This window comes from Amblyraja radiata, chromosome 24 (genome assembly GCF_010909765.2).
Source record: "Amblyraja radiata isolate CabotCenter1 chromosome 24, sAmbRad1.1.pri, whole genome shotgun sequence".
Classification (NCBI taxonomy): Eukaryota; Metazoa; Chordata; class Chondrichthyes; order Rajiformes; family Rajidae; genus Amblyraja; species Amblyraja radiata.
The window spans coordinates 21,895,857-21,907,191 of NC_045979.1; the positions used below are offsets into that span (position 1 = coordinate 21,895,857).

The 11,335-nt window shown below is 49.6% G+C and overlaps 1 protein-coding gene across 1 annotated transcript; it reads right to left on the reverse strand.

Moving 5' to 3' along the window:
- Window positions 1-1,019: 1,019 nt before the first annotated feature.
- On the reverse strand, window positions 1,020-10,927 carry LOC116986863 (SLAM family member 6-like). The gene is made up of 6 exons (XM_033042618.1): window positions 10,781-10,927; window positions 8,028-8,369; window positions 6,658-6,933; window positions 4,773-4,889; window positions 2,849-2,898; window positions 1,020-2,200 (listed from the first exon to the last, which is right to left on the reverse strand). The coding sequence occupies exons 1-6, from the start codon at window positions 10,824-10,826 to the stop codon at window positions 2,135-2,137; spliced, it is 897 nt and encodes a 298-aa protein (XP_032898509.1). The 5' UTR covers window positions 10,827-10,927; the 3' UTR covers window positions 1,020-2,134.
- Window positions 10,928-11,335: the final 408 nt, after the last annotated feature.

An 11,335-nucleotide genomic window follows, 5' to 3' on the forward strand; every position in this document is an offset into this window, starting at 1 on the left:
GTGAGCAAAAGCAGAGAGTATACCCCAGCATAAATGTTGGGAAAAGCCAGGCCCCGGGATCCATAAATACTCAGAGAACAGCAGGATCTGTGGTTAGGTGAGGTTCCCAATCCATAGACAGGGAACAAGAGTCCTGATAGAGGTGGGTGGGCTACCACATCCACAGATGGAGGCAGAGGATATCAAGGTTTGTTGGGAGAATGATGGGGAATGACCTTGAGCAGCCAAAGGCAACATCTGGGCCTGTGAGGAGAGAGATGGGGGAAGGTTAGGGGTCCCTAACCCAAGGGTCTTGACCAGAAACATCACATCCATGTTCTCCAGAGACACTGCCCAACCCATGGAGTTACTCTAGCACTATCTCCCCCACCCCACCTTGATTCATGAATGCAGAGATTAATGGCCTGAGAGTTTAACAGCAATGCACTCACCACTGATCAGGTCCCAATCCCATCCCAGTGCTCTGACTTCAGGAAGGATGGGATCTTTCTGGAGCAGGTGTGGAAAGGGTTTTCTCGGGATAAAGAGTTTCAGCCCCAGGAAGGAGTCAGAGTTGCCCAGCCTCCCACAATGTTACCCTCCCCCTTGCCTCCATTGCTCGCTTCTTCCCATTCATGCATTCTTCCTTAACCACTCCTGTGGCTCCCACACACACATTGTTCCTCACTCCTTACCACCCCCATACACTAATGCCAGCCCACAACCTCCCATCTACTGTGCTTCACTGCTCCTTCACAAAGTGCATCATCTTACTCAAACCTCCATGGATAAGGGCAGTGTGTATAAGGGAGCACTCCTGCAGGCTCTCCTTCAAGTCCCACTGGGAAATATATCACTTATCCTCCATCGTCACAGGATCTCAAGCGTGGAACTTACTCCCCAACCACACTGAACATAACTTCACCAGAAGGATTACACGAAGGAGGCACACCCAGTGGCCAAAAAATAAATCTCTTCCTCTGCAAAGGTAATTTTGTCTACAGATCCCTTCCGAGTGGAAGTTGAGAATCAAGGTGAACTTCTGACAGTCATTTTAATCAAAGAATGATACCCTTCTGCACAAAGCTTTCCCCAAGAGCATAAGCTGAGCTGGGAGTATTTATCATTGTCACGTGTACTGAGATACAGTGAAAGGTTTTGTTGCATGCTGTCCATTCAGCGAAAAGACTACATGATTACAACCGAGCCGTCCACAATACACAGATACAGGATAAAGGGAATAATGTTAAATGCAAGGTAAAGTCCGACTGAGGGTCTCCAATGAGGTAGATGATAGGTCAATACTGCACTCGAGCTGATGAGAGGTCTTCAGTTGGCTGATAACAGGTGGGTAGAACTATCAGTGAATCTAGAGGTATGCGTTTTCACACCTCCACCTCATGCCTGATGAGAGTGGAGAGAAGAGCAAGTGGCCAGAGTGCGACTCATCCTTGATTATGCTGCTGCTGGCTTCATCGCGGCAGCGTGAAGTGTAGATGGAAGGGAGGCTGGTTTGCATCATTTCCACAACTCTGATTTCTTGCGGTCTTGGATGGAGGAGCTGTTCCCAAGCCATGTTGTGATGCATCCCGGTAAAATGCTTTCTGTGTTGGGAGATCCCTGGGGATTGACATTGAAGGGTTCCATGATCCAGTGGTTCCAGGAATCGGGAAAGCCTCAGTCTGCTCATCAATGAGAGCTGGATGTTCTCTCCCTCCATCGCAGGTTTCCCGTGGCGAGTGACTCACTTCTGGACACCCCAGGAATTCCCCCATGTACAAAGGAACAAGTCAGGAGTGGTATGGAATGCTCCTCTCCCCAGGCTGAGTGCATCCCCGCCATCTCTGGAGACAGAGACGCTATTTGATCGTCTCTCCCATCACCACACTGCACCAACGCTGCAGTGGCCAAGGCAGGTCAGCAAAGCCAAGTATCTTCAGCCCCCCTCGTGGAGGCAACCTGTGAGATATCCAGTTGGTTCCTTCCCCTCATTGCGGTAGAGGGGCGGGTTGGTGCAGTTGCTGTCCGCCTCTCAGGAGTGGCGGGGTAATGGGTCCTGGTCACCGTGGGTGGGGTGGGGAAGGGGATAGGCTGGGGGCTGTCCGTAGCCTTGCATGGACCTGGTGTGGCCACTGTCAAGACCAAGAGCTGCTCACTAACTGTAATTCAAATGAACAGTGGCATAGACTGTTTCAACCTGGCTCTGAGGGGTGGTGTTCTCCTGTCAATAAAGATACACAGCCTGTTACTAGGACTACTCAAGGAGATTCTCACCCCTTGCACGCCCGGCTGTTAAACCAGATGAGCCTTCACCTGTGTCCCGACAATACACTGTGCAGCACAGTTCATCCACGTTGCTGCAGTCACGTCAGCAGCACCTCCCGACTTACACCCCACCGCCACCTGTCCCCCTGAAACCTTAACACACAATCCCAGGACCCTCACCCCAGAACCCCCATCCCCACCCCAGACCACCCCGCCCAACGCAACCCAAGACCACCCCCAGAAGCTTTACCATGTAACCCCAATCCCACCACCAAAACCCTCACCAATCAACCCCAGACCACCATCCCAAAAGCCTCGCCACACAACCCAAGACAACTATCCCAAAATCCTCACCGCACTATCCCTATCCTATTCCATCCCCATCACCACCCTCCTTCTGTTCCCAATTCCCTTCTCCTTCTGGTTGATTACCAGGTCCCTGTCCCAACCCACCCCATCTGATGCCTCGTCCTGTTCCCAACTGCATCTGCCTACATCACCAGATCATATCTCTGGCACCCCTCCATCCCAATCACCATAATCCCCCCGACCCATCCCCATTTGTATAGCCCTTGCAAGGATCCAGGTAACAACTGGCACTCACGTAGTCATTGCAGACACTTGCTCCGTTATGTCTGGGTCCACATCTCCTACCTGTAATAAGAATAGTCCACAAAGAATCACGGATTGTAGCTGAGGACATTACCCATGGTGAATGGGGCAGATTCAGAACCTTGCTGGATTCATGTTTGTCCACTATGCCAGTGGCTGCCTGCCCCGTAATGCGGGACCCACCACACTATCCATTGAAATATATGGGACAGAAGCTGGAAAGGCCATTTGGTCCATAATCCCTGCTGCCCCATTCAGTGAGACCATGGCATCTGTTACCTCAGCCCCCAACTTCTGTACTAACCTCGCCAGTTTGGCAACAACATTTGCTCCTCGATACCGACCAGGACTTCAATGTTAGACAGCATCTCTGGAGGGAAGTCTGAAGAAGGGTCTCAACCCGAAACGTCACCCATTCCTTCTCTCCAGTGATGCTGCCTGTCCCGCTGAGTTACTCCAGCATTTTGTCACTATCTTTGGTTTAAACCAGCATCTGCAGTTTCTTCCTACACAAGACATCAATGTAGTCTGCTCAGTCACTCCTCGTCTTTATAGTCATGTGTATACAGCTCCAATATCATGTTTAAATTCGCTGACGATACCACGATTGGTGGACAAATAATGGGTAACAATGAGTCAGAGTACTCGGGGAGATTACTAATCTGATTGAATATCTCAGACCCACACCACCGTAGCCGCTATCTTATTTCATGGCTACCACCTGGTAGAGGGTACAGGAGCCGGAAAACTGTCCACCATGTTCAAGGATAGAAACTATGTGCAGGAGGAGGCCATTCGGCCCTTTGAGCCAGCACCGCCATTCATTGTGATCATGGATGTCAATAATCCGTGCCTGCCTTCTCCCCATATCCCTTGACTCCACTAGCCCCTAGAGCTCTATCTAACTCTCTCTTAAATCCATCCAGTGACTTGGCCTCCACTGCCCTCTGTGGCAGGGAATTCCATAAATTTACAACTCTCTGGGTGAAAAAGTTTTTTCTCACCTCAGTTTTAAATGACCTCCCCTTTATTCTAAGACTGTGGCCCCTGGTTCTGGACTCGCCCAACATTGGGACCATTTTTCCTGCATCTAGCTTGTCCAGTCCTTTTATAATTTTATATGTTTCTATAACAATCCCCCTCATCCTTCTAAACTCCAGTGAATACAAGCCTAGTCTTTTCAATCTTTCCTCATATGACAGTCCCGCCATCCCAGGGATCAATCCCAGGGTACCTACGCTGCACTGCCTCAATCACAAGGATGCCCTTCCTCAAATTAGGAGACCAAAACTGTACACAATACACCAGATGTGGTCTCACCAGAGTCCGATACAACTGCAGATGTTTTCTTCCCAGCAAACATTAGGCTCTTGAACATCCTACAACACTAACCACTACCTCAGCAACTATTATATTCTACACACTTTGTTTTCACAATATGGGCTTAGGCTTTATCCAGTATTACTAAGAAATAACCTCCCATGCCCACCCTGTCGAGCCTTGGAAAGAGTTTGAAGGATTCAGTGAGATCACCTCTTGTTCCTCTAAACACCAGAGAGGACGGTCCCAGTCTGCTTCCTCTCTCATCCTGGGACAAACCAGGGGGGGGGGGGGGGTTCCCCAGTTGAAACTTGAGGAAGGGTTGGCATGGAGGTAGGTGTAGGGAGCAGGTGTAGGCTGGTGAGGAGGGGCAGGACCTGAGGCCATCAGCGTGAGAGGGCCCCGGAGAGGCCTGCAATAGATTTAGAGGGGGCTCTCCTGTCCAATGATCTGTGAGATGGTGGGATTGGCCCCAACAGGGAGGGTCTGCGAGTAACACGCTCGGTGCAATAAAGGGGAGCATTGGGAGGGGGAATCATAGAAAGATTAATAGCAAGAAAGGACACACATTGTTTGTGGTAGAACGGACATCTTACCTGGAAGGGAGACACTCTGGCGGCGTCTGCAGAATATATACATGGCAAATATGATACAGAGAAATACACAGATGGACAAAACGATGGCTACGATGACGATCACACGATTCATGGAAACTAGAGAACAGGAAACAGAAAAACAGGACAACTGAGACATCAGTGGCAGTCAAGTTCCAGCACAGGGTTGACAGATGTCTGTGGTCATAGAGTCTGCAGGTATTCTCCCTTGCCTTTCTATATGTTGGGAGGGAACCTTATACTTGTCTATACCTCAATGCCTTCCCCATCATAGTCGCGGACTTCATCAAGCTGGTTTGAAGAAGTCACTTCGTAAGTACCACCAGCACGTGACTTGCTGCACCAGAGGAGCAAATATTCACAACCATTGCCAATCCACCATCTAGGGTGCTGCTCACTCCATTCCTCACCCTCACTTGGCATATTCATAGTCATAGAGTCACAGGCAGAGAGGGTGATTAACAAGGCTGTCGGCACATTGGCCTTCATCAGAGTATTAAATATAGAAGTTGAGAGGTCATGTTACAGTTGTACAAGACATTGGTGAGGCGAGGTTGTTAAACTGGAAATCATACGTTCATAAGTGATAGGAGCAGAATTAGGCCCTTCGGCCCATCAGGTCTATTCCACCATTCAATCATGGCTAATCTATCTCTCCTAACCCCATTCTCCTGCCTTCTCCCCATATTTCCTGATACCTGTACTAATCATAATCTATCCATATCTGCCTTAAAATAATGGTGCAGAGAAGATACTTCCCCGGTCTGCGTTCCCAAAATGCAACACCTCACACTTCTCTGTATTAAAATCCATGAACCATTCCTCAGCCCACCTGCCCTAACGATCCAGATTGTGCTGTAATTTTTGACAACCATCTTTGCTATCTAAAATACCACCCACTTTAGAGTAATCTGCAAACTTATTGATCAAGCTTTATACCTTTCTTTCTTGTACATCCCTGGGACACAGCGACTGTAGTGTCAGTGAGTGTGATTGACGGGACTGTGTAGAGGGAGCGTCACTGGATCTAACCTGTGCCTTGAGAGTTTGAGAGAGCTAATCAAGTTTTATTCGACTTTAGTGAATAAAGACCTAGAGTTACATAGCACAGAAATAGGTCTTCAACCATATGCATGCTGATCATCAAATACTCATCCATATGAATCCCATTTTCCAGCGTTTGTTTCATTCATTACATGCGTGCACTCATCTATGAAGTTGTAATAGAGGCTCCTTTCACCCTCCAATTGTAACCATTTTCACTCCTCATGTTAAACTGATGCACTCTGGTTCTGGACCTCTCTGTTATCAGTAAAGATGAGTCATTTGAGATGTGTCATATTTCCTCAGTAAGTAGAGGCATTAGTGTACAATTTTAGCTTTTGCTTCAATGTGGTTCATCCACCAATATTATCATCATTGGTAATATTTACTCCCAAGGAACTTGAAGCCCTCAACCCTTTCCACTTTAGCACCATTGATGCCTTCTGAAGACGACAAATAGCATAGAGTCAGAGGCGTTTTCTTTGGGCGGGACAATTTAGTAGTAGAACAGCTACTACTTAGTAGTACTACTCACCTTAGTAGTAGAGCAAATACATTCAAAGAAGATCAGAGATGTAAGCTTTTCACACAGCTTTGGGTATATAGGAGTAGCCAGAGGAGGTAGTGGAAGAAGATGCAGCCACGTGGGTAGGAAAACCCTAGAAGGCCCAATGCAGGCAAATGGGATCAGGCATAATGGTAGGCATGGACAAGTTGGGCCGAAGGACCTGTTTCCATGAGCTCCTCCTGTGTAATGTGTTATCCTGCTGCCTGTCTCTTGCTTGCCCATTGTTGCCCTGTTCCCACCTTTGTGCAGACCTACCTGAATGCTGCTCACACACACGTTCCCTGGTGAAGTTGGCGGACTGGCGGCTGACGGGATTCCACGCCGTGCAGGCGTAGTCGATTCTGTCGGAGGCCCCCAGCGACAGCAGGAGCTCGTCGCCCCCGTCGGACACCTGCCCGAGGGGGGAGCCGGCCCCGGGGCTCCAGCCAAAGTTCAGCTCGTCTCCGGCCGCAGCGGAACACCTGAGGGTCAAGTTGCAGAAGTGGCCCAAGCTGCTGTTGGCCATCTCCACCCTGACTCCAGACACCGGCTCTGCAGGGAAAAGGAGGAGAGGGGTCTGGAGCAACCAGGGCACAATCCTGTCTCTGGTTCAGGACCTCAAGGAGCCAGACCTCTCTGCCCGGCTCGTCTCGTTTGACCACCCGCATGCCTCTCACCCCACCACCTCGTGTGCGTGTGTCCCCAATCCCCCATCTCGGATTGGGACCCTTCTTCAAACAGAATCAATCAACAAAATGTCAGACCGAAAAAGTGTGCTATGCATTCAGTCTCTCCACGCAGGTTGTGTTTCAATTCCTTGACCGTGTGGGTTTACACCGGGTGCTCCGGTTTCCCACCACATCTCAAATACGTTAATTGCCTGCTGTAAATTGCTCTGTGAGTTGGTGGAATCTAAGTGCAGCTGCTTTGTGTGCCCGCCCGTGTGTGTGTGTGTGTGTGTGTGCCCGCCTGTGTGTGTGTGGGTGTGTGGGTGAGTGAGTGAGTGAGACAGAGAGGGGAAAAAAACGAAAACTTGCTCGTCTACATGGAAATAAGGAGCAGAGGAATGGGACTGTGGGATTGTTCCCTGGGGGCCAGCCTGGTCCCAATGGGACGAATGGCCTCTTGCGGTGTGAAAAGCAAATCCATTATAACGCTCCTCCTTCAAGGGGAGAGAGAGGTAGCGAACGGAAGATTATTTTTAGTTTGCCGAACAATGAGAAATCTGTAGAATCCCTAAACCAATGATTCGGAGCAGGGTGGTGAGATAGGCAGGGGAACCCGATGTGTGAAACTTGATCACCATGTGCGTTCTCATCCAAATCATTGATATAGATGGTCTGACTAGGAAATCTCTCCTCCACCCCAGGTTTAAGCAGTTCCCATTGGAGAGAGGAGAACATCAGAACATGGAATAGGAGCAGGAGGAGGCCATTCCTCACTGGTCTCACTGGTCTGACGCTGGCCTCAGCTCTACTTTCCTGAGGACAAGTTCAGGCAGTGAGTGGGCAGCGGGCAGGAGGGGGCGCGTTGCCGAGGAGTGAGGGTATGGATTGAGCACACACACACACCCTTCACCAGCATTGCCCCGTCTCCATGCAGCGGGAGAGAAGCGGAGGGGCAGGGTGAGGCATAAAGGGACTGACCGTACGCCTGCAGATACACGTGTGCTTGCTCCTCGGTGGGGGTAGTGACCGACACGGTGTACGTCCCCACATCCACCAGCCTCACGCTGTCGATCCTTAGGGTAAAGTTGTCCAGCAGCTTCACCCGACCTTCGAACTGCCTGCCATTGAAGTACTTAATTCGCTTCTCCTTGGCTTCGTAGCGAACGATGTTGGAAGAGGAGGTCCCTCCCTTGCCCATGAATTTCCAGGTGATCTCGGCGTCCGGGGGCAGGGCGCCCACCTGTACCGGTAACCAGGCCGGCTGCCGCAGGCTGGCGTTGACCGGGTACTCCGGGGCCTTCACGTCCAGGGCACCAACAGCTGGGAGAGCAGAGACACCCTCAGCATGAAGCTCCACCTCTGCCTCCCCAACCCACTCCCTTCCTCCATCCCACATCCCCACCCTCCATCCCACATCCCCACCCTCCCACACAGCCCCACCCTCCCCTTCCAGCCCATCAAACGTTTCATTAACTTAGATCATGGCAACTTTTACTTCAGTCTCTCCCATCCTCTCTCCTGGTTTGTATCTCTCCTACAAATGCGCTGTCCATCACTGCTCCTCCAGAATGTCCCCCCCACCCCACCCCTCCTAATTTGGGGAGGAAAGCGGTTCTGAGGAAGCACTGAACTGCACAATGGGCGATGCTGAGGGAGTGCCACACTGTGGGAAGGGCAATGCGGTCACGCCACACTCTGAGAGGGGCGGGGAGGGAGCACTGCACAAAGGGAGGAATGGAGAGCCCGGTGCCATGGGGTGGGGGAGTGGGCAGGGTGGGAGCTCCATGCCAGTGGAAGGGGGTCTGGGACGGAGTGGGGTAGGGAGCGCCACGTTGTGGGATGAGTGGGAACAGAGCACTGTGCTGTGGGAGGGGCAATGAGGGACCGCTACACTGTGGGATGTATGGTGCTGAGAGAGGAGTCGGGACCTGATCTTTTGCTGTGTGACAGGAAGCTGTGGGCTGAATACGCAGTTTTGTTCATAATGTGCGTATGGTATTAATGACACATAAAATGGAAATAGAGTGAATAAAAGGAGAAAAAGGGAGAAAGAGAGATGGAGGTAGCATCAAAGAGAGACAACGCGGAGAGAACAAATGAGATGGAGATCAGGTGACAGTCAGAGTAATAGAGTGATACAGTGCAAACAGGCCCTTCGACCCAACTTGTCCACACCGGCCAACATGTCCCAGCTACACTAGTCCCACCTGCTCTCATTTGGTCCATATCCCTCCAAATCTGTCCTATTCATAAACCTGTCTAACTTTCTTAAATGTTGGGATAGTCCCTGCCTTAACTCTCTCCTCTGGCAGCTTGTTCCATACACCCACCACCCTTTGTATGAAAAAGTTACCCCTCAGATTCCTATTAAATCATTTCCCCTTCACCTTAAACCTGTCCTCTGGTCCTCGATTCACATACTCTGGGCAAGAGAGACTACCCGATTTACCCGATCTATTCCTCTCATGATTTTATACACCTCTATAAGATCACCCCTCAGCCTCCTGTGATCCAAGGAATTGAGTCCCAGCCTATTCAACCTCTCCCTATAGCTCAGACCCTCTCATCCTGGCAACATCCTCATAAATCCTCTCTGTACCCTTTCCAGCTTGACAACATCTTTCCAGTAACATGGTGCCCAGAACTGAACCCAATACTCTAAATACGTCCTCACCAATGTCTTATACAGCTGCAACATGACCTCCCAACTTCTATACTCAATACTGACTGATAAAGGCCAATGTGTCAAAATCCTTTTTGACCACCTGCGACTCCACCTTCAACATTCTACAACATTCCCCAGAGACTGACCATACACTGTGTATGTCCTGCCCAAAATGCAACACCTCACATTTCTCTGTGTTAAATTCCATCAACCATCCCTCAGCCCACCTGTCCAATCGATCAAGATGCTGCTGCACTTTTTCACAACCACCTTCACTATCTGCAATACCACCCACTTTTGTGTCATCTGCAAACTTGTTAGTCTTACCGTGTATGTTCTCATCAAAATCATTGATATAGATGACAAACAGTACCGGGCCCAGCATCAAACCCTGAAGCACACCACTAGTCACAGGCCTCCAGTCCGAGAAGCAACCTTCCACCATCACCCTCTGCTTCCTTCCATGAAGCCAATTTTCTATCCATTCAGCTATCTCTCCTTGAATTCCATGTTATCTAACTTTCCAGAGCAGCCTACTATGCGGAACCTTATCGAATGCTTTGCTGAAGCCCATGTGTACAAAGACAGCTCTGCCCTCATCCACCTTTTTGGTCAAGTCTTCAACAAAACAATCAGATTTGTGAGAGGATCTTCAAAAAAACTCAATCAGATTTGTGAGACACAGAGAGCACCACTTCCAATGAGAGAGGGAGAGTGATAGTGGGGGTATATGAGAGAGAGAGAGACAGAGAGAGAGAGAGAGACAGAGACATGGACATATGCATGAAGAAGAGAGAGAGAGAGAAATAGAATGGAGAAAGTACAAAGAAGGCCAGGAAATAAGGGACGCAGACAGGAAGTTGTAGAGCAAGAGAAATAATGTGTGTGTGGGAGTGGGAAGGAAGAGACTGACCATGAGATGGACAATGTGAGGGAAAGTGAGATGAGGGACTAGAAGGCCGTGGGTCTGTCTTGGCATCTGTCCTCCCAGTGTGGTGAAAGAAATGCCCCAGGACATGATCCAGCTAACCTGAGCCAGGCAGCAGACGGAGAGCAAAGGTCTTACCTGCAGACATCAGCCAAAGCAGGAGACCACCACAGGGAATGCTCATCCCTGGCCCTGCCTGCGATGCTTTGCCCCGTCTGTGCACCAACGAGTTGATCTGCTGCAGTGTCTGGAAGGAGGGAGTGGTAGTCAGTTGTAGCTTCAATGACTAACTGCAACCCCTATTCCAACTTCTCTGTTACTGCAGAGGGAGGAAGTGGTAATTGTACATTCATGTGTGAACCTCGGTCTGCTGCTCGCTGCTGTTAAACTGCACTTCCTGCCCTTTAGTTGATTTGACAATTTCAGGAAGCCACGAAGAAAGTTCTGCCTTTCTCAGAAATTAGTCTTCTTCTTATGGAGTCCATGCACACGATTAGAAGTTGTTCAGACAGAGCTAATAATAATAATAAATTTTATTTTTATAGCGCTTTTCTAAGACTCAAAGTCGCTTTACAATAGTAACAGACAATAGCAAACGGAGAAGCGGCGAACAAACAGCGCCAGCGTCCTCTCCGTGCAGCACATAAAGAAAGAATACAGACATAACAATAATAGACATTTAATCGGAATAAC

What these genes read in the sequence shown, in the direction of transcription:
- LOC116986863 (XM_033042618.1), bottom strand. Translation starts at nt 10,826, where the DNA reads ATGAGCATTCCCTGTGGTGGTCTCCTGCTTTGGCTGATGTCTGCAG. An exon ending in GCTTTGGCTGATGTCTGCAG is followed by an intron (nt 8,370 to 10,780) that starts GTAAGACCTTTG and finishes CTGCTCTCCCAG; the next exon opens with CTGTTGGTGCCCTGGACGTG. An exon ending in CAAGTGTCTGCAATGACTAC is followed by an intron (nt 2,201 to 2,848) that starts GTGAGTGCCAGT and finishes CTTTATTGACAG; the next exon opens with GAGAACACCACCCCTCAGAG.